Source organism: Hipposideros armiger, unplaced genomic scaffold, assembly GCF_001890085.2.
Source record: "Hipposideros armiger isolate ML-2016 unplaced genomic scaffold, ASM189008v1 scaffold_1322, whole genome shotgun sequence".
NCBI classification, from domain to species: Eukaryota; Metazoa; Chordata; class Mammalia; order Chiroptera; family Hipposideridae; genus Hipposideros; species Hipposideros armiger.
Window position 1 is genome coordinate 252,641 of NW_017732672.1, and position 24,040 is coordinate 276,680.

Consider the following 24,040-nt stretch of genomic DNA (forward strand, 5'->3'; position numbering starts at 1 on the left):
CTATGAGATAAGTACTATTATTGTTCCCATTTTACGGATATACTCACATTGAGGCAGAGAGAGCTTAAGCAATTAGTCCAGAACACACAGCTATAAGCTACAGAGCTGGGATTTGAAGCCCTGGTGGCAAAATTCCTGAACTTCACTGTCCAATGTGGTAGCCGCTAACCACATGGGGTTATTGAGCACTTGAAATGTAGCTAGTCCAAATTGAGGTGTGCAGTAAATTTTAAAAATACCTGGTTTTAAAGACTTAGCATTAAGGAATAAAAAGTATCTCAGTAATATTTTTATATCATTATATGTTGAAATGCTAATATTTTGATGCATTAAAATCTATGATTATAATTAATTTTATCTGTGTCTTTTTACTTTTTTAATATGGCTACTTGAGCATTTAAAAATCACATATGTGGATCACATTATATTTTCCTTGCACAGATCTGCTCCAGCGGTTGCATGCTAAACTATGACTTTTGCTTGAATCACAGATTAAGCAGATGGTTCACACTGTCAAGGAGCTTACAATTTGAGTAGAAAGGATATAAGAAACAAATATTTCTTGCTAAAATTGTAATATAATTAATATAATTAAGTGCTATGAAAGAGAAAGGAGAGAGCCTTTGTAGTGTGTTATGTGGCAGGGTCCTGAGCAAGGTTAATAGTGAAGGTGGGGATACATGGTTTCATTTGGGAAAAGGCTAGTGGTCTAGTACAGGGCATATGGTACAGCAAGGAGGATAGACGATGAAGCTGAATAAATGTGGACCAATTCCTAGCAGGCCCTGACTACCAGGCCAAGACATTGGGACTTTTTATTGTCCATGATAGGGAGCCATTGACAGGTTTCAAGCAGAGGTGTCACAAAATGACTTGGTTTTAGGAATGTTAGCCTTCCAGTTGTATGAAGAGTGGCTATGGAAATGAGGTTGGAGACAGAGAAACTGGTGATTAGGAAGAATTAGGCGGCTGTGTCAATAATTCAGGAGACATTGAGCACCTGAACTTGATTATTGGCAGTAGGAATTAGGAAGGCCTGTGTTGATTTGGAGACTACTGATGAGGTAGAATCACTAGATTTGGCAGTAGGTTGGTGCAATTCCCAAAGCATAAGTATGATTCAGTAAATGCAAACAGCAGGGTTCCCCAGTTTGGAGGACTGATAACGCAGGTCAAAGAGGTCAGGGGTTCCCAGTTTCTAGGCATAGAACAACTTAAATGGCTAAGAGTCTAGGCTGGCCCAGAGGCAAGTGAAAGCTGGTGGGAGGGATGGAGGGAGGATGGGAGGAAGGGAGGAAGGGAAGATGGGGGAAGGCTGGAAGGCTTGAATCTCTGGGGTCTGGGGAAGCCACTTCCCTCTTTGGCCTCAATTTTCGTATCTGAATAGGGGAGATAAAATCAGATGATCCTTAAGTGTCCTTCCAAGACCAACATCCATTTGAAGACCTGTGTTAACACTAGGGGATGTCAAAAGGTCATACAAAAGTTACTTTAGGCACTGGCCCTATTTTGTTCTCTGCATTTGTTTCTATTAGCAGCTTTACCTCCCACTCTGAGCTCTTAGTCAACTGTCTCCCACGAACTTTTCTATTGTAACAAATTTAGATGCTAAATTTGTTGAAGGGGAGGGTAAACAAAAGGGAACTTTGTTAAATATTTAAAGGTCATTTGAACATTTTGCCTCCCAAGAAGATAGGATGTAGGATGACTAAGATACAAAGGAAAAAATATAACAACTACATGGAGTTATTGAACCAAAGGTGATTAGCCTTAGCTTAAAGATTTTAGCCCTTTTCTTCTTATTGATTCTCAACAGAATAAAGCTATAGGTGATAATAGTGCTCAATTTTAATTACTGCCAAGTGTCTCTTTTCAAGGCCTGTCACATACCATGCTGCTCTTTCAACTGCGCTTTGCATGTACAAAGCAAATTAATGTTGCTAGAAAATAGTTGTAATTTTAGGCCAGCTTACCAGTGTATCTTTTCACTGCATACAATTACTTTGGACTTAAATGGTCTTTATTACATATATAATGTGATCCATGGTTTTCTATTGGGTTGTTGGAAAAGCCATGACATATTTTGTCTATGTTTTTCAAAGGTCATTTATTTATATAAAAACAAAGATCAATCAATGTTATATTGCCCATTTTGTTCGATAACCTTTTCCCATCTTTCAGTGAGCTTCATAATTCCTCGTTCATAGAAGGACCTGTCTTTATTTGTGAAAAACTGAACAAGGTGCTGATTTACAACCCCATCTGAATTGAACGTTATACCACGCAAGTTTTGAAGAGAGTGAAACAAATGGAAGTCTGACGGTGCAAGGTCAGGCGACTATGGTGGGTGTGGCAACACATCCCTTCCAAGCTCCAATAATTAAAAAAATATATATAACTAACGAACATTTATTTGTTTTTCACAAAGACCTTGGGGACATAACTAAACTGTGTCACCAACCCTGACTCCAACTTGAAGAATGGTTAGTATAGTGAATGTTACAGAGCAGGCATGGACAGTTTTTGAAGGACTGGAACCAACATTAGCTGATAAAGAACAACTTCCATCTAAATAATCATAAAAATGTTTAAGTAAAAAAAAAAAACCAAAAAAAACAACCCAGGAAAAAAAAAGGGAGTGATGGGGCTTTCAGATTGAACCAGATCCTCACATTTCACCTAACACATTCAATCCTGGCTAGAATGTACCAAAATGGAAACAGGATTACGAGAATACAGAACTTCCACTATAGCACGCTATACACACCTGTGTTCCAAACCCACCCCCATCCCCTTATTGCTTCTAATACAACTATTTCCCGGCCTGTTGGGCCTGCCGACGAAGGAGCACGTAGATCTTCTCTTTAATCCAGTCTTTGTTATAAGGCTGGTATGTCTGGGTATCAGCTCAGTAAACAAGGCAGCTGAGGTCTGCCAGATCATCAATGAAATCAAAGAACTGGCTGATATCATATGTGATAGAGGGGCAGTTGGGATTCATTCTCTTCAGATGTTCTTCATACATTTTACGAACGCCTTCCATGCATTCATCCACAGATTCATAGTCAGCTAAGTTCTTCCTTCTGGCCTCTTGGTAGGCTGTACGAGCAAAATGGTGTGAGACATCACGCCAAACTCTTTCACTGCAGCCACCGCCGACACTGCTGCCGCACACCAAGCTCCAATAATTTTTGACAGGTGATTAAACTTGTGTGTAGTCTTGCGTTGTTGCGGTGGAACACAACTCCTTTACAATTAACAAGCTCTGGACGTTTCTGGATGATGGATTCATTCAAACTGTCCAATTGCCAACAGTACACGTTCAAATTGATTGTTTGGTTCCTTGGTAGGAGCTTGAAAACCACGACACCTTTAAAATCCCACCATACTGAGAGCATAACCTTCCTCTGATGAATGTCTGATTTCGATGTCATTTGAGGTGAATCATCACATTGGGACCAAGCCTGTTTGCACACCACATTGTTGTAAACAATCTACTTCTCATCACCAGTTATCAGTCGCTTCAAAAAAGGATTGTTTCCTCATGTTTAATGAGCATATTGCAGATGTTTATATGCGCCATCAAATGAACTTCTTTGAGTTCATGCGGAACCTAAATATTGAGCTTGCTTACATATCCCAGCTTCTTCAGGTGGTCATGAATGCTTGAATGATGGATGTTCAATGTTTCTGCAGTCTCTCGTGTCATGTAATGTGGGTTTGACTCGATCAATGTCTTTATTTTTTTTAATTTAATTAATTAATTAATTTATTTTTTATTGGGGAACTGGGGAGATGGGAACAATGCTGGGGAATTGGGGGAAGGGGGACAGACAAGTTGCTGTCGTTTTGTTCTTCAGTCTAGTTGTGGAGGACGTTGCTTCACTGGCCCAAGTTGGCACCATCATTGCGCTCTTCCCGGGCAAGGCAGATCAGTCGCCGACTTCTGGGCGGCTGCTCACTGCGGCTGCTGGCCGCTCATGCTGGCTGCTGGCTACACACGGTAGCCCATGACAACCCACTGCAGCAGGGACTGCAGCCTATGCTGTCCCTGGCGACTCTTGGCAGCCCAGCTCCAGGTTGAGCTGTTGTTCAGCATCTTAGCTGTGGAGGGCAGTGTCACTGGCCCTCATATGTGGGATCCGAACCGGGGCCATTGCATCCCAAGCCAGCTCTTTTTTTTTTTTAAGCTGAGCCATCCTGCCACTTGTTGGCAGCTCAGCGGCAGCTCAGCTCAGGCCGGGAATCGAACTGGCGACCCTGTTGCTCAGAGCTCGCAGTCTTGAGAAAGCTCTTAACCAACTAAGCCACTCAGCTGGCCCCCAAGCCAGCTCTTAACCAATGCGCCACTCAGCTGGCCCAAGGGTGAAATTCTTGAGGTGCGTATCATGTCATGTAGTAGTGCTTGGCAAGGTGGTAGTGAATTATTGCAGAGCAAACAATTCTAATAATTGGCTTTTACATTACTTGCCCAAAGCCAAGTTTTCTTTTTCTTCTTTGTTACTTCTTCAATACTGTCAACAAAAGGTTGCTGCCACCAATCCAAAGACAACAGGAGTCCCCAATCTGGGGTGTGGTGAAAGGAGAAACTACTTAGATGAACAGTTTGCAAACCGCAGGAAATACAACCTCTGGAGAAGAAACTGAAAATGTGCTCTCCCAAGACAAAGAGGAGGCCTGTTTATATAGAGTGCCCACCCTGGTCTATGATTGGTACATTTTTATGCTAATGAGGAATCCAAATTTGCACACTTTGATTCATCCAAATATCACTGTCCTGATTGTCAGGAATTACATGTCTTAATTGGTCATTATGGAGCTGCTCTGATGGTCAGTAAAATGCAAATGAGGATATAGTTGCATAGTTCTGATTGGATGGGGCAGGTCTGAGCCCATTGGTCAAACTATGATTCCAGGATCTCCTTTATCAGAGTTGGTTCAGATGGCAGGATGTAGTGCAGGAGGCTTGACTTCTCATTCTGTGGCTTTTCCCAAATATGCAGTGTGCATGAGAGACCCCTGTCAGCAACAGCTGCTGGACACTGATTATGAATTTGAGCCCAGTTAAACACAAGGAGTTCTTCTTGGCTGGTATGTTCTTTCTGGGAGTCAACAATACCTAAGAACAATATCAGAGTGACAGACTGAGAATACTGGACATAGGTAGAGAACATTACCTCTTTCACAGAGAAAATTGAGATGACAGCTTTAACTCTCTCAACTTCCTCCTTGCCTTGTTCTGATTTGAAAGCGGGAGTCATTCAGTCTATTACCATTACAATATTACCTGTAGATTTTTCATAGTTTTCCTTTAACAGATTAAGGAAATTTCTGTCTATTCCTTGATTGCTAAGAGTTTTTTTGTTTTTTAAATCAGGAATGGAAGTTGGATTTTGTCAAATGCTTTTTCTGCATTTATTGAAATGATGAGATGGTTTTCATTTAGTCTGCTAACATGATAATGACAGTGATTTTTGAATGTTTGAATTTTATTTCAACAATTCATGGAAGAGCCCAAAAGTCTGCACTGAATATTCTCAACCAATGATAATGACCTAGCTCTGGTCCTAACTTGTTTGCTGAGATTATCTCAAAAGTTAAAGATTTTAAAATTTGTTTTATTGTTGTTGCTGATTTTCTTACTATTTTTTGTACTAACAGAAACTGAAAATTTAACATGATTTGGGGGAAGTTTAAAAACATAAATACTTTGGGGAACTGTTTGCTATATATCTTGTAATATGTGTCTATTGTATTTCCACTTTGTTAACTCATGCCCATTTTCTGTCAGACACAGCTTTATTTGTGTGTGCTACAGGAGGCCGGTGATCTTCAGACCAAAAGAAATGATCTCTCAGTAAATTACTCTTAACCCCATTACTGAATTCTAACTACCAGCCCCATTTAGCATCTGAGTATATAGGGACATAACATTGCTATTTATTTATTTGCTTTATCCTGTGTTTGTAGTGACATCCAGCTCTTCTTAGCCAAGGAAGTGATAAAGTGTTAGACATACCAGATTGACTGCTCTTGGAAAGTTTACTTTGATTATGTAGTAAGTGTTCTGCTGTACAGTAGCTGATGTCAGTTTGCTCACTCTATTGAATGGTTCTTCATTTTCGTGGTTGATTGGGCCTTGGTTTTAGGCTAATGAATAAAGTTATCAGTAGAGAGGATTTTACAGACACTCCTCCCACTGAAAAGACTCTACTGGTGAACTTTTTTAAAAATTACCTGGCTTGCTTGTCTTATTATTTTCCCTCCCTCTCCTCAGGTCTCCTGTTTATTCAATGCATGTGCCAAGGGGAGGATATCTGACGATGACTTGCTATGAATACCCAGCATTATATGACAAAGAAAATCACTTTCAAATTCTTTAATTGTTTTGTATTTTTCTTGATTGGTGGAAACACCCCAAACACTCAGTAGTAAAGAGCAAAGGAGGAAAATGTATTACAGTTTTCTTATCCAGGATTTTTTTCTTTTTGGTGGGGTAGGAGTAATAAGTCATAAGTGTGGATGGGCAGAAGGAAGACATAATTAAGTACTAATAGTGATAGAATTGTAAAAAGTAGATAGATTGCTATTGTATATTTAGATGACTTAAAATTATTATATAATTAATTTTATTCTTCAGGTACTTCTTAAAAGGAAATACTAGCAGTGTAGTAATAAGTGTGAAATTAGATGTTTCAAAAGGTACCCAGGGAACTGTTGAGGTGTCCCTAAGGATAGAAGGTATGTTCTTGTTTTATTTTGGAAGGCAGAGGGGAGATAGGAGGCAAAGAATTGCTATCATCAGTTCTATACAGATGTTGCCATCTGTAATCAGTGATGCCAACTATTTTCCTTCCCTCCAGTATCAGTCAAGTATTGCTGAGTAACAACCAGGCACAAAATCTCAGTGGGACACATTAAGTATATATTTCTTATATGTTAATTAGGGGTTGTCTGATCTCAGCAGCTGTGTTGGGAGGCTATGCTTCAAGCTATGGGTTTGACTGGGGTTGGCTCATTGCTGATGATTGGTTCTGATTTGCTCCAGGTATGTTCATTCTGGGGCTGTTCTGCAGGGCAAGCTGTTCTCCTGGCCATGGCAGAGGCACAAGAGGTAAGTGGACAAAGGATCTGAATAGATAGTCTCTAAAAACAATATACAAATCCTAAATAAGGACATGAAAAGTTGCTCAACATCATTATTCATTAGGGAAATGCAAATCAAAACCACAATGAGATAGCACCTATCACACATTTTTCACATCAGCCTTAGTTTTAGGCTAATGAATAAAGTTATCATTCAGGATGTGAAAAATGGTATATTGCTCATAGGATTATAAGATGATGCAGCCACTTTAGAAAATAGTTCAGCAGTTCCTCAAATGGTTAAACAGAGAGTTACCATATGACCCAGCAATTCCACTCCTAGATATATACCCAAGAGGCTTGAAAACATACATCCACACAAAATCTTGTACACAAATGTTCATAGCAGCATTATTCATCATAGCCATGGAAATATGCAACCAGCCCAAATTTCTATCAACTGATGAATGGATAAATAAAATGTAGTATATCCACATAATAGAATATTATTTAGCCATAAAAAGAAATGAAGTACTATTGTAGTTCACTCTACAACATGGATGAAACTTTGTTAAGTGCAAGAAGCCTGTCACAAATAACCACATATTGTATGATTCCATTTATGTGAAATGTCCAAAATAAGCAAACCCTTAGAGACAGAAAGTAGACTAACCGTGGGTAGGGTCTGGGGAAGTCAGATGGGGAGAATGGGGAGTGACTGCTGATGGATATGGGACTTATTTTTGAGGTGTTGAAAATATTCTAAAATTGATCATAATGATTACTGCACAAGTGTGTTTTACTAAACACCATAGCATTAATTAAGCTGTACTTTATATAGATAAATTGTATGTTATGTAAATTATATCTCAGTAAAAAAGGAGAGAGAGAGAGAGAGAGAGAGAGAGAGAGAGAGAGAGAGAAACATGCACTGTCTTTTAAAGTCTGTGCCAGAACTGGCATACTTGTCACTTCTGTGTATATTCTATTGGCCAAAGCAAGTCACATGGCTGAGCCTAAAGTCAAGGGGTGGGAAAGTACACTTGGCCTTTACTGGGAGGAACTGCGAAGTCACATGGCAAAGGTGCAATAAATAACTTGTGTCAATTTAATCTACCACACCTCCCTAACCTTTTCTCCTTTTCTTCTTATTCACATTTATTCATATTCTAGGGTAATTCAAAGACCTTAGAACAACTGGTCATTACTGTTACTGTATTGTGGTATTCAATGCAGATACCTGAAAACAACACTTAGATGTAACTTTACATCTTTTTCCTTTCCTTTTAAAGACTGCATAAAGATCTATGCTTTAAAATTTTTTATTTGGACATTATTTTCTCATATGTGGACTTTCTCTGTAACATCTGGTTAAAATGGGCTAAAATTTTCATTTTAAAAAGGATCATATGCTCAAGACACATCCTCCAGTACAATACCAATTTTCAAGAAATGAAAACAGGTGGAAGTTACCTGCTATACAATATTTACAACAACTTGGTTGATTCCAGTGTTTCTCATTATAATAGTTCAACTGGGACTTTCATCTGATACTTCAAATAAAGAATGTAATTGCCCTTGCTGGGTGGTAAGTGTGGATTCCATGGCAGCCCAAACTCTTTGGCTGCAGTGACATTTTGGTGAAAATGGATATTTTTTAAAAAATTAAGTGTATGAGACTTAAAATCTTTTGGTGAGAGTTTATTATTACTTTATAAAACATATGTACCTTGTTTTTGTCATAGTAAGCTATTGTCCAAACAGTAGATGAGTACATCTCACACTAGTTAATCAGTATTTCTCTCTACAATATTATGAGGAACCCCAGTAAGAAAGAAAAGATGCTTCATAAATAAGAGGTAATAAAGATCAACTTTGAATCTGGTAATATGTTCGAAGCTTTGAAATGTGCATATCTTCTGATCTACTAATTCTATTTCTAGAAATTTATCCTAATGAAAGGCATAAATACATATGTATTAAGTTAAGTAATATGAAAATGCCAATATTTGACCATTTTTGACCTAAACAATGGCAATTATATATGGTTCAATGTAATATAAAGATATTCATCTTGGTATTAATAATATATAACTGGTAATAACGGAAATGTCCAACAATAGGATATAGGTTAAATTATGGCAACACATATACTAGGATTCTTTGAAGCCACTAAAATTATAATGATTTAAATGTATTTTATTGTCACTGAATATGTTCACGATATATTATTAAAGGAAAATGATATTATCAAACAGAACTTATAGTATGGTAACTCACTTACAACCTGTATGCTAACTCACACTCACCCAACCCCCCGCCTTATTTAAAGAAAACAAACAACTTTCTTATCAAGAACTATTATATTTTTATATTTAAATCAGTTCATATATTTGGGTCTGAATGGGCAAGGCTTTTTTTTTAAACTGGATTTAATATTATGTTGGATAATCTCACAATAAAAAAATATTTTAAAACATATTAATTAGCCTTTGCCTTACATACCAATTTCAAAAGAGAAGTATTTATTAACTTACTTGAATATTGATCTTAAATTTTTTTGACCCTAATTTGACTTGTGAAATTCAAGACCTGAAAAATCAAAATGGATTCATTATTATCACTAAAGATATGTAACAAATTTTTAATCATAGAGAAAAGGTTTATTTGTCAACATAAACAGGGAAAAAATAGTTTGCTAATTCTTCCTTCCTATATAATCAGCATTCCTCACAGTATTAGTTTTAGGTGCATGTATCTGTGTGTATATATGTGTGTATGCATCTATATTTTTATATGTGTATATATATCTACATTTAGATCTGTTTATCAATTCATCTGCCTGTATGTGAGTATACAGGTATATATATATGTGTATGATTGTATGTAGATGTGTGTTCATGCATGTGTATTTACATACATATGAGTATCTTATGTGTATGTGTATATGTTATGTACATATGCATATCAGTCCAAGGTGGAGAATACCTTAGGGCCATTGAAAACCAATTGAAATGTTCATATACTTGGAAAGAATCCTTTTAGTAATGGAAACATAAAGTTACTTCTGATTTTTGATAAGCAGAATAGATAAAATAATGAGCCCATTATAGTTATAGTGTGAGGCATTTAAGCTTTATAAACTTGCTTTGATCACCTTGCTAGACAGAGAATGGTAGAATTAGTTCCTGTTTAGGCTGAAGTGTGTTTATTCTTCCTCACATTATAAATACTAGCTCTAATAGATGTAGAGGCCCTAAGTGTTTTCCATATTCCTTTGGGCAGACCAAGCTAGCTATTGACAAATGGTCATGTCCTTTACAAATGGATAGGTTGATTTCATGTATTAAGGCTGCAACACAAACATGAATAAAAATAATCTGATGCTAAGTAGGTACTTGCTTGCTGGATGTCTGCCAGTACCAACTAGAGATTGCCAAAAAGGAAGGCCACCAGTGACTCCAGAAGCCTAGGGCTAACAGGAATCTGGGGATGTTGTATTGCATGTTTATGGGACTCTGGGTGAGAACACATTACCCTCTAGGTTAATTTCCTCTGCCAGCTTCTTTCATTGAAAGTGGCCGGGCAGGGCCCTGGAGGAACGCCCACAGTTTTATCATAGGCATTGACTTACTATAGGAGTCAACAATTGCTCTGTTGAAGGAAAATTACTATCTCTAAAGAAACTAGAAAACAGGAGAGGGTTTTCAAAACTAGACTCCTGACCATTAGGTGAACTTAATATGATTAGGCTAATACTAGGAGACAGTCAAGTTCAGTGCTACAGGGTGCAATATTTGAAAGGAAGGAGAGTTAGTGGTTCTCTTGTGCTTGAGTGGTCTGGAGACTTGGGAGGACAGAGAGTGTGTATCTGGTGGGAGGAGCCCTGTAGGCCTCCAGTGATAAAGTCTGCTGGTCACATATGTTCTGCTCCAAGGTGCTCAGCTTACTCTGCTCTGAGGTGCTCTGCTCTGAGCTATACCACTCTGGAATGCTCTGCTCCAAGGTGCTCTGCTCTGAGGTGCTCTGCTGTGACCTACACCACTCTGAGCTACTCTGCTCTGAGGTGTTCACCCTGCTCTGAACTACAGTACTCTGAGGTGCTCTGCTCTGAGGTGCTCTGCTCGGAGCTACACCACTCTGGGGTGCTATGCTGAGATGCTCAGCTCTGAGCTAGAGCACTCTGAGGTGATCTGCACTGAGGTAGCTGCGCTGCTCTGAGCTATGCCACTCTGGGGTGCTCTGCTCTGAGGTACTCTGCTCAGAATTACAATACTCTGAAGTGCTCTGCTCTGGGTGCTCAGCTCTGAGCTACAGCACTCTGAGGGGCTCTGCCTTGAGGTATTTCTCTCTGAGTTACTCTGATCTGAGGTGCTCTTCTCTGAGCTATTCTGCTCTGAGGCGCTCTGCTCTGCTCTGAGCTGCTCTGCTCTGAGGTCCTCTGCCCTGTTCTGAGCTACAGCACCCTGAGGTGCTGTGCCCTGCTCTAAGCTGTTCTACTCCGAGGTGCTCTGCTCCAAGGTGCTGTGCCCTGCTCTGAGCTGCCATGATCTGCGCTACAGAATCTGAGATGCTGTGCTCTGAGGTGCTCTGTTCTGGGCTATTCTGCTCTGAGGTGCTCTGCTCTGAGCTACTCTGCTCTGAGGTGCTCTGCTATGGGCTACTCTGCTCTGAGGTACTGTGCTCCAAGGTGCTCTGCTCTGAGCTACAGCAATCGGGGGTGCTCTGGCCTGAGGTGCTCTGCTCTGAGGTGCTATGCCCTGCTCTGAGCTACACCACTTTGAGATGCTCTGCTCTGAGCGACTGAGTTCTGAGGTACTCCGCTTTGCTCTGAGCTGCTCTGCTCTGAGGTTTTCTGCCCTGCTCTGAGCTACAGCATTCTGAGATGCTCTGGTGAGGTGCTCAGCTCTGAAGTATTCCTCTCTGATCCACACCACCGTGGGGTGCTCTTCTGTGAAGTGCTCAGCTCTTGGCTACAGCACTCTGAGGTGCTTTGCCTTGAGGTATTTCTCTCTGAGCTACTCTGCTGTGAGGTGCTCTGCTCTGAGTGCCTTGCACTGCTCTGAGCTGCCCTGCTCTGAGGTACAGCCTCTGAAGTGTTCGGCTCCGCAGTGCTCTTTGGTCTGAGGTGCTCCCCTCTGCTCTGTGCTACTCTACTCTGAGGTGCTTTGCACTGCTCAGTGCTACACCACTTTGAGCTGCCCTGCTCTGAGCTACAGCACTCTGAGGTGCTCTGCTCTGAGGGATTTCTTCCTGTGCTACTCTGCTCTGAGGTGCTCTGCTCTGAGCTACAGCAATCTGGGGTGCTATGGTCTGAGCTGCTCTGCTCTGAGGCGCTCCGTTCTGCTCTGAGCTGCGCTGCTCTGGAGTGCTCTGTTCCAAGGTGTTCTGCCTTGCTCTGAGCTACACCACTTTGAGGTGCTCTACTCTGAGGCACTCTGCTCTGAGCTGCTCTGCTCTGAGCTGCCCTTCTCTGAGCTACTCTGCTCTGATCTACTCTGCTCTGAGGTGCTCTGCTCTGAGTTGCTCTTCTCTGAGCTACTCTGGTCAGTCGCTCCACTCGGCTCTGAGCTGCTCTGCTCTGGGGTGCTCTGCTCCGAGGTGCTCTGACCTGCTCTGTGCTACATCACTTTGAGGTGTTCTGCTCTGAGGCACTTGGCTCTGAGCTGCACTGCTCTGAGCTACAGCACTGTAAGCTCTGCTTAGGGGGCTCAGCTATGAAGTATTCCTCCTTGATGTACACCACGTAAGGTGATCTGCTCTGAGGTGCTCACCTCTGAAATACACTACTATGAGGTTCTCTGCTCTGAGCTACAGCACTCTGATGTGCTCTGCCCTGCTCTGAGCTTCTTGACTCCGAGGTGCTCTGCTCTGAGGTGCTCTACTCCAAGGTGCTCTACTCTGAGCGAAACACTCTGGGGTGCTCTGGTCTGAGCTGCTCTGCTCAGAGGTGCTCTGCTTTGAGCTTCAGCACTCTGAGGTGGTCTTCTCTAAGGTGCTCTGCCATGCTCTGAGACAGCATTTTAAGTGCTCTGCTGTGAGGTGCTCTGCCCTGCTGTTAGCTACAGCTTTCTGGGGTGCTGTGGTCTGAGCTGCTCTGAGGTGTTCTTCTCTGAGCTACTCTCCTCTGAGATGCTCTGCTTCAAGGTGCTCTGCTCTGAGCTACATTGCTCTGAGGTGCTCTGTCCTGCTCTAAGCTACAGTACTCTGAAGTGCTCTGCTGAGAGGTACTGTGCCCTGCTCTGAGAACAGCACTCTGGGGTGCTCTTGTCTGAGCTGCTCTGGTCTGAGGTGCTATGCCCTGCTCTACCTACAATGCTTTTTTGTGTTCTGCTCTGAGGCACCGCTCTGAGCTGCCTTGCTGTGAACTACAGCCTCTGAGGTGCTCTGTTCCGTAATGTTCTGCTCTGACCTACAGCACTCTGGGGTGCTGTGGTCTGAGCTGCTCTGCTCTGAGGTATTCCTCTCTGAAGTACTCTGCTCCAATATGCTCTGCTCTGAGGTGTTCTGTTCTGATCTTCTCTGCTCCAGGGTGCTCTGCTCTGAACAACAGCATTTTGGGGTACTTTGATCTGAGATGCTCTACTCTGAGCTACTCTGCTTGAGGCACTCTGCTCTGTTCTGAGCTGCTCTGCTCTGAGGTGCTCTGCTCTGAGCTACAGCACCCTGAGGTAGTCTGCTCTAAGGTGCTCTGCCCTGCTCTGAGGTGCATGCTCTGAGACAGCTTTTGAGGTGCTTTGCTGTGAGGTGCTCTGCCCTGCTGTGAGCTACAGCTTTCTGGGGTGCTGTGTTCTGAGCAGCTCTGCTCTGAGGTATTTCTCTCTGAGCTACTCTCCGCCAAATGCGCTGTTCTAGGTGCTCTGCTCTGAGGTGCTCTCCTCCAAGGTGCTCTGCTGTGAGCTACAACACCCTGGGGTCCTCTTTTTTGAGCTGTTCTGTTCTGAGCTGCTCTGCTCTGAGGTGCTCTACTCTGAGCTACAGCACCCTGAGGTAGTCTGTTCTAAGGTGCTCTGCCCTGCTCTGAGGTGCCTGCTCTGAGACAGCTTTTGAGGTGCTTTGCTGTGAGGTGCACTGCCCTGCTTGTGCTGCCCTGCTTTGAGGTATAGCCCTGAGGTGCTCTGCTCCTCAGTGGTCTGCCCTGAGCTACACTGCTGAATTGCTACAATTTGCTCTAAGCTGCTCTGCTGTGAGGGGCTCTGCCTTGCTCTGAGCTACAGCACTCTGAAGTGTTGTGCTTTGAGGCACTCTGCAGTGAGCTGCACTGCTCTGAGCTGCAGGACTGTAGGGTGCTCTCCTATGGGGCTCAGCTCTGAAGTATTCCTCTCTGATATACACCACTGTGGGGTGCTCTGCTCTGAGGTGCTCCAATCTGCTCTGAGCTCACTACTCTTAGTTGCTGTGCCCTCCTCAGATCTACAGAACTCTGACGTGATCTGCCCTGCTCTAAGCTACACAACTCTGAGGTGCTCAGCTCTGACCTACAGCACTGTGAGATGCTCTGCCCTACTCTGAGCTATAGCACTCTGTGCTGCTGTTGTCTGAGCTACTCTGCTCCGAGGTGTTCTGCGCTGAGCTACTCTGCTCTGAGGTGCTTCACTCTGCTCTGAGCTACACCCCTTTGAGTTGCTCTGCTCTGAGGTGCTTGGCTCTAAGCTGCCCTGCTCTTAGCTACAGCCCTCTGAGCTGCTCTGCTGAGGTGCTCAGCTCTGAAATATTCCTCAGATCTACACCACTGTGGGATGCTCTGCTCTGAGGTGCTCAGCTCTGTGCTACAGCACTCTGAGGTTCTCTGCTGTGAGCTACTCTCTCCTCTGAGGTGTTCCACTCTGCTCTGAGCTGCTCTGCTCTGGGGTGCTGTGCCCTGTTCAGAGCTAGAGCACCCTGAGGTGATTTACTCCGAGGTGCTCTGCACTGCTCTGAGCTACACCACTCTTCCCTGCTCTAAGGTACGCCACTCTGGGGTGCTCTGCTTTGAGTTACACCACTTTTGGTTGCTCTTTCCAAGGTGCTCAGCTCTGAGGTGCTCAGCTCTGAGGTACTCTGCTTTGCTGTGAGGTGCTCTGGTGTGATGTGCAATGCTCCCCTCTGATGTGCTCTGCTGTTCTCCCTGGTGCTCCACTCTGAGGTGCCCTACTCTGTTCTGAGGTCCTCCGCTCTGCTCCTGGGAGATATCTTCAGTGCTTCAGCTCCAGCCAGGGAATCACACTCTTCAGTTTTTTTGTTTGTTTTTTTAGCTGAGCCATCCTGCTACCTATTGGCAGCTCAGTGGCTGCACAGCTCGGGCTGGGACTCGAACCGCTGTTGCTCAGAGCTCAAACTCTTGATCGAGCTCTTAACCAACTGAGCCACTCAGCCGGCCCTCCACACTCTTCAGTTTTTGATGGAGCAGTGCTCACGTCTAGCCAGAGGGGAGCTGACTTTTATAGACAGACGGCCCTGCCTTTGTTTCCTGATTGGTCCATCGTCATGCAAATGAGGGCTCAAATCATTGCAGTTTCATTGGTTCAAAAATGACTGTCCTGATTGGTCAGAATGGAGCTGTTCTGATTTTTCAGTGGAGATGCTAACGAGGTTATAGCTGCACTGTTCCTATTGGATGGGGAAAGTCTCAGTTCTATTGGTTGAAAAATTACGATTCCAGGAACTCCTTTATAAGGGTTGGCTCAGCTGGCAGGAACATAGTGCAGGCAGACAGTTCAGTGCAGGTGGCAAGGGGTATAGTGCAGGCTTCTTCCTGAAGAATAACTTGTGTGAGAGGCCCCTGGTTAACAATAACTGCTAGGTTCTGTTTAGAAATTTGAGTCCAGTTATCCACCAGGAGCCCTTCTTGATAGGTACATTCATTCTCGGGGTCAACACTTCCAGTAACATTCTTTAGCAATTCTGATGGCACTTTCCTAATAGCCTGCTGGCTACTGTCTACTACTGGAGGGCAGGGATTATGTCTGCATTGTGCCTGTAGCCTCCATAGTGTCCAGAACAGTGTCCAGGACTCACTGGACCATTTTGGGTTTGACAAGTCGCTGCATGACCTTGCTCTTGCCTGCTACCTTAGCCATATCTTTATCCACTCTCCTGTCTATGGCTATACTGGATTTCTGTCAATTTTTTTCAAAAGTGCCAAGTGTTTTCCTACATTGGATATTTTGCCCACACTTTCCTCTCTGCCCCAAATGCTTTTCCATCCATTCACCATCTGGTTAACTCCTGCTTATCTCAGCTTAAAACCTTACTTCTATAGGAAGCTTCTCAGAAAAAACTGCACATTTATTACACTACCAGACATCTCATAAGCTTGTAACCATGGGAGAAGGAGTGAATGAAGGGAAGTGGAGGCCTCAGAACAGATCCACCTGCTCCTTCTACCACCATGACTAGGAAACACACACTAAATACCTGCCCTGGGAACTGTGGATCAAGAGTAACTACTTTGGGGCCGGCTGAGTGGCGCGATGGTTAAGAACTGGCTTGGGACACCAGAGGGCCCCGGTTCGGATCCCACATATGAGGGCCAGTGACATTGCCCTCTACAGCTAACATGCTGAACAACAGCTCAACCTGGAGCTGGGCTGCCCTGAGTCACCAGCGACAGCGACGGCGTGGGCTACAGCCCCTGTGGCAGTGGGTTGCCATGGGCTACCGTGTGTAGCCAGCAGCCAGCGTGAGCGGCCAGCAGCTGCAGTGAGTGGCGTCCAGAAGCTGGCGACTGATCTGCCTCGCCCGGGAAGAGCGCAATGATGGTGCCAGCTTGGGCCAGTGGAGCAACGTCCTCCACAACTAGACTGAGGAACAAAACGACAGCAACTTGTCTGCTCCCCTTCCCCCAATTCCCCAGCAGTGTTCCCATCCCCCGAATTCCCCAATAAAAAAAATCTTAAAAAAAAAGAGTAACTACTTTGGTTTTCAAGGATAACACAATACCTGCTCCTCCCCTAGAGTGCTATGCCTTCCCCTGCCTATTATCTTGCCCCCTGGGGCATAATGTTTCTTAAGGCTCTCCCAAGTTACCTGTTTATCATTGAGAAGAGCTGCAAAATGTGCTGGAAAGAAGGGTCAAGTCAGGTGGGACCTACAACTTAATTTGTTATTGTGAAGGCTCTTGTCTTGGAACCTCTTGATGTCTTGGTACTCAGTGGTCAGGAATTGGAGATCAGAACTAGGTAATAAGAATGAAGGATAAAGTCAGAGAAACACAGGTAGGGATGGAAAGTAGACAACAACACATATATGTGAGCAGGACTTGTAATGAGGATGATAAGGGCAGAATGATTGCATTCTAATTTTGTTGATTTTGGAAAGATTTTCCATTGCTTTCCACTGCTTCCAAGTTGTGAAATTTCCCTCAAATTAGCCTTTTAGGCCAAGGTTACGAATTGGCAGTTGTAGGCTGAGTCTAGCTCTCACACTTGGTTTCAGTTGGCCAGCACAGTGTTGATAAAACATATTTGAATTAGTTGCCAACATTTGAGCATTGGAAGATTTCATGTAATTTTTTTTTGGTTTCTCTTAAAAAAACTGGAAAATCTGGCACCCCAGTCCCACATTCCCATCCAGCATCAATCAGCTGGAGCTGAGCACAGCCATCCCCTTTGGATGAGACATACGGCAGTCCTCCATTATCTGTGGGAGATACGATCCAAGACCCCCCACTGGATGCCTGAAATGGTGGATAGTACTGAACCCTCTATATACTTTTTTATTTTCTTGTACATACATACCTTTTCACTTAAAAGAAGCACTTTATGGCTTCTCTTTGGCATACCTGAATTACCAGCATCACTGCTCTCATGCTTTGGGGCCATTATTCAATAAAATAAGAGTGACTTTAACACAAGCACTGTGATACTGTGACAGACAACCGATCTGACAAATGAGATAACTACTAAGTGACTAGCGGGTGAGGAGCATATACAGTGTGGAGACGCTGGACAAAGGGATGATTCATGGCCCAGGTGGGTTAGTGTGAAAATAACTTGAGATTTCATCATGCTGCTCAGAATGGTGTGCAATTGAAAACTTATGAATTGTTATTTCTGGAATTTTCCATTTAATATTTTCAGACTGCAGTTGACTGTGGGTAACTGAAACCGTGGAAAGCGAACTGAGGATAAGGGGTGGGGCTATTGTATTCTTTCCCGGTTCTCTACATTCCCCATCCAGTGTGCTTCCCTTGTTCAACATTTGTATATCTAAAGAAATGATCACCATAAGTCCAGCAACCATCTGACACTGTACAATGCTATCATAATATTATTGACTATATTCTCTATGCTGTACGTTACATCCCCATGACTTGTTTTATACCTGGAAATTTGTACCTCTTATTCCCCTTCACCTTACCCCCCTTTTAATTTTTCAATTACAGTTAACATTCAATATTATTTTGTATTAATTTCAGGTGTACAGCATAGTGGTTAAACATTTGTATAATTTAAGAAGTGATCTCCCCGATGAGTCTAGTACTCACCTGGCACTACACATAGCTATTACCATACTATGACTATATTCCTTATGCTTTACTTGACATCTATAAGACTATATTTGTGACTACCAATTTATACTTCATAATCCCTTCGCTTTTTTTTACCCAGCCCCCCAAACCTCCTCCCATTTATTATCCTGATAAATCTAGTACCCATCTGACACCATACATAGTTATTACAATATTATTGACTATATTCCTTATGCTATGCCCTACATCCCCCTGACTATGTTGTAACAACCAATTTGTACTTTTTAATCCCTTCCCATTTTTCAGCCACCCTTTCCATCCCCTTCCTATCTGGCAAGCATCAAAATGTTCTCTGTATTTATGAGTGTGTTTCTGTTTTGCTTGTTTGTTTATTTTGTTATTTAGATTCCACATATTGGTAACATCATTGCGTTCTTCCTGGGTGAGGCAGATCAGTCGCCGGCATCTGGACTGCCGCTCATGCTGGCTGCTGGCCACACACGGTAGCCCATGGCAACCCACTGCAGCAGGGGCTGCAGCCTACGCCGTGGCTGGCAACTCACGGCAGCCCAGCTCCAGGTTGAGCTGTTGTTCAGCATCTTAGCTGTGGAGGGCAGTGTCACTGGCCCTCATATGTGGGATCCGAACCGGGGCCCTCTGGCATCCCAAGGCAGCTCTAACGCGCCACTCAGCCGGCCCAAAGCACTAATTTTTAAGATTGTGAGATGACGTCATAGAAATGGCGGCATGAGGTGAGTCTCTTGAAATCTCCCCTGGAATTTACAACAAATTGAACAACTATAATTCCACAAAGGACTCCCTGCTCAGCAGACAGGCAAGACTAAGAGACGTGCAACTGAAATCATCTAAAGATGGGCAAATTGGGCAAGCAGGGGAGCAGGGCAGGGGGAAGAGGGAAGCTGCAGGCCGAGCGAGTGCAGGATGCAGACCAGTGCCCTGAGTTCGGAGCTCCGAGCTCCTGCATTGCATTCCAGAGCTACTGAAGTCACAGGAGAGGGAAGATTTCAGACTGCTAGTGCTCCCCTTATGGCCCACCGTCCCTCCTGAGGGATCAGCATATAACATGGCTAAACCCCACTCTTGCGACAGAGACCTTGGAGCAAAGACTGAGGGATGAAGGGTGAAAACAGTGGTTTAAGCCCTCACTGCCAAGCAGAGGATGGAAGGCATGAAACCTAGCCACCCCCTCCACACCCTCCGAAAGCTTGACCCACCCCTACCTGCACAGTGCTAGAAGTGGAACAGTAGCAGTGTCAGATCAAAAGAACAGAATATTTGCAGTTCTGAAAAATGTGGCCTGCAGCCATGGACTCACAGCCCCACTAGTTCCGGAGAAAGGGAGGGAGCCTGGGTGCAGGATGGGCAGTGCTGGTGGTCACTGCCATTGCTCAGAGTCATCTCACACAATCCACCCCGCCCCTGACCCCACCTATCTGGGCGGATCCCTGCAGGGGTAAACAGCTGCTGAAACACACAGGCCTTGAACCTGGTGCAGAAAGAGCTTTGCAACTTCAGGAACTCTCCACATCCCCCAGTGGAGGTGGTGCCCTGAGACCCAGGTGACCTGCTCACAGGGGAGAAGCCCACCTTTCAGGGAATCCCCCCATAAGGTAGTTCCATTTCCAGTTTTTTGAGATACCTCCATACTGATTTCCATAGTGGCTGCACCAATCTGCAGTCCCACCAACAGTGCACCAGGGTTCCCTTTTCTCCACAACCTTGTCAATTGAATTTATATATAGTCATGGGACATGGAGTATATATAGTATGGGAGTGGAGTCAAGGAAATTTTAATAGATATGTGTGATATGGGGGGGGAGTGGGTTGTCACTTTGAGGGGTAAAAAGTATAACTATTGCACTGTGTTGTACAGCTGAAACTAATAAAAAATGTTTATTTTACAATAAAAAATACCAAAAAACCCAACAAAATGGATCACAGACCTAACATAAGACCTGAAACAATAAACTGCATAGAAGAAAACATAGGTACTAAACTTATGGACCTTGGGTTCAAAGAGCATTTTATGAATTTGACCTCAAAAGCAAGGAAAGTAAAAGGTAAAATAAATGAATGGGACTGTATCAAACTAAAAAGCTCCTGCATAGCAAAAGAAACCATCGACAAAATAAAGATGCAACCAACCGAATGGGAGAAGATTTTTGCAAACAACACTTCTGATAAGGGGCTAATATCCAAACATATAAGAATTAATACAACTCAATAGCAAAAAAAAAAAAAACAATCCGATTAAAAATGGGCAGAGGACCTGAATAGACATTTCTCCAAAGAGGACATATAGATGGCCAATAGACATATGAAAAAATGCTCAACATCACTAATCATCAGAGAAATGCAAATAAAAACCACAATGAGATATCACTTCACACCTGTTAGAATAGCTATCATCAACAGGACAATAGCAAATGTTGGAGAGGCTGTGGAGAGAAAGGAACCCTCATACACTGTTGGTGGGAATGCAGATTGGTGCAGCTGCTATGGAAGGCAGTGTGGAGGTTACTCAAAAAATTAAAAGTAGAATTACCATATGACCCAGCAATCCCTCTCTTGGGTCTACCCCAAAAATCTGAAAACATTTATCTGTGAAGATATATGTACTCCGATGTTCATTGCAGCTTTATTTATGGTAGCCAAGACATGGAAACAACCAAAATTTCCTTCCATAGATGATTGGATAAAAAAGTTGTGGTACATATACACAATAGAATACTATTCTGTCATCAGAAAAGATGAAATAGTGCCATTTGCAACAACATGGATGTATCCTGAGATTATAATGCTAAGCAAAATAAGTCAGTCAGAAAAAGTCGAGAACCATATGATTTCACTGATATGTGGTATATAAAACTGAAAACAGCAAAAGAACAAGAAAAACAAATGAAGAAAGAAAACTCATAGACACAGACATGAGTTTAGTGGTTACCAGAGGAAGGTAAGGGGATAAGGGTGTGGTAGTAGAGGGTAAAGTGGATGAAATATATGGTGATGGAAAAATAACTGACTCTCGGTGTGAACACACAAAGTGATATATAGATAATGTATTACAGAATTGTACACCTGAAATCTATGTAACTTTGCTAACAACAGGCACCCCAATAAACTTTAATTAAAAGAAAAGATTGTGATGCTGGCTTGAAAGTGAAATATTTATCAGTGGAACAGAGGAAGGAGTTTGGAAAAAACTTTTAGCATATATAACATTAATAGATATCAAATATGCACCATAAAATGATGAGCAAAATATTTAATAATAAGTAAGCAGTTTGGAACAATTGAATATAAATGTGGAAAAAATTAACTTAGAACTACACATATCCAACTATAGGGCACAGCTGATCTCAGGTGGTGTTTTAACTGAGTTAAAATCAGGTAAAATCAAATCTAAAGAATAGAATAGACAACTCTTCATATACACAATTATTTGATAAAGTATAATCCCAACTGTGGGGAATAGGACAATTTGTAGAACAAAAAGCACATAGGATAAATCATTACTTGGAAAATATGTACCTCATTATGGGATAAGGAAGTACAAATACAACAGAGTACCAATTTATGCCCATTTAATCAACCAAAAAATTGTTTTAAGAGATAAAACCCAATGTTCGTGGGGCTGTGGAGAAATACATGTTAGAAGTGTTGGTAATAATAACAGTAGCCAACATTTATTGTGCCCACTTTCCTCATAACATTCCTATGCATGGGGGCTGTTGTTTCTCCCATTCCATAATTGGGACAAAAGTGACTCAGAGATGTGGGGTAACTATTGTACCCTCACATAGTTGATATAGGTAAGACCAGACTAATAAAGCTTTGTTGAAGTCCAAACCCTGTGTTCATAACCAAAACTCCACATTGCTTTCCACAGCAATATGTAACTAGAGCAGTGAAAAAATCCTTACCCTGTGAGTAATGTATTCCAGGCCCAGAAATTTAGCTTGAGAAAATAATTTCAGAAAAACAAAGAAAGCTAAGCTTTTCTTGAAGTTACAGCTCTAGTGCTCCTTGGGCCTTGCAGGCCAAACAAGGGCTTTCTGTAGAACTCCACCTGGCTGTGTGCCTTGGGGGCTCTTCTGGGCCTTTGGAAGGGATTGGCCTAGGCTAAAACATCTAGAGACCCTAGGATTGCTTCAGGTCAGCAGCCTTCACTGGAAAAAAATACTGAACCTAGGTTGGCATGCATATAAAAGCAGCAAAACAATTGATAACTCAAAATATCAAGAAGAGTATGAAACACCCTGCAGAGAGCAAGATCTTTCTCTTGACTACTGGCTTGCCAAAGCAGGATCTTACTATAATAAAAGATTAGTGGGAATGATGAAAGAACAAGAGACAAGCAGTGAAATCAAGAAGAAATTGGAGGGGAAAACAACCCAAAGCATAGAGGGACAAAATGGTACTATTTGGTACCTGAGAGAGAGAGAGATGAAACACATAAAGAAGCAAATACATCAAGCAGGAAAAGTGAAAGAACTTAAGAAGAAAATGTTTAGGCAACTACTACAATTCCATAATGAAACAACATTCCAAAAAATTGTGCCAGAAGAACATGGTGTCCAGAATGCACAGAGAAGAAAACAGGTAAATGAGAGGGAACAGATACAAATTGAAGATCATCAGGAATGCATGATTTGAGTGAGAGTATTCATAGTGCGAAGACTCACGGAAAGAATCTTGAGAAAAAGCCAGAGTCAGCTACCTGCACAGGAGAAGCATGAAAGAGTGAAGAAAGAGATAACAGAGTTTGAAAGCGTTATTGCATATCCACTTTATTAGCCATGTAATAGAAGTCACATTAAAGTGAATATTCTTATGGAAAAGTCTCAGAATAGAAAAGAAAATACAATTATAAAACCATATCAAATAAAATTCTTAACTATGCCTCCCTTTTTGAGAAGTCAAATAAGAAAATAAAAGATTAGTAAAGTTTCAGTTCTTTTATGATAAAAAAGAAAATAAATTCAAAGAAAAATAAACAGTATATACCCATCCATGTACACAATGAGGTTTAACAAATAACTATTGATTGCTCATTATCTACCAGGAAAAAAACTATAAACAAATTACAATACATGAATTCAAACACAAAAATGATCATTGTAACGAATATGATCAAATGTGGAAAAATATTGATGAAATGTTAAATGAAATATATTGACCACACTACTGGATATTCTCTATATAGAGACAATTGGTCACAGGGTGCGATTCAAGATTCAAGAGGTAAATCTAGTCAGAAAGGTTATGTGAATTGGGGCAGGGATTGGAGACAATTTCCAAGAACATTTTCAGCGTGGAAGCTTACCGCTTCCTTTCATTAAACCAGGCTGTCCATTTCTGATTGATTGCGTGTAACAGCCAACTTTGTAAAAATGTAGAAATGGTTTGTTTACCCGCCCCAAGGTTAATGGATAAGCGCTTTAGTCCCATAGAAAACAACAATACCCCCTGCCCCTCCCC

The 24,040-nt window shown here is 42.4% G+C and overlaps 1 protein-coding gene and 1 pseudogene across 1 annotated transcript in view; one reads left to right on the top strand and one right to left on the bottom strand.

The window, feature by feature from the left end:
* Positions 1–2,626: 2,626 nt before the first annotated feature.
* LOC109377214 (enhancer of rudimentary homolog pseudogene) lies at positions 2,627–3,126 on the bottom strand (annotated as a pseudogene).
* A 16,159-nt stretch (positions 3,127–19,285) lies between these two features.
* Positions 19,286–24,040, top strand: part of LOC109377212 (protein S100-A10-like) — a 10,191-nt gene continuing 5,436 nt past the window's right edge. Inside the window, exon 1 of the mRNA XM_019633482.1 lies at positions 19,286–19,290. Within this exon, the coding sequence (XP_019489027.1) occupies positions 19,286–19,290 (5 nt within the window). The remainder of the gene's footprint in view (positions 19,291–24,040) is intronic.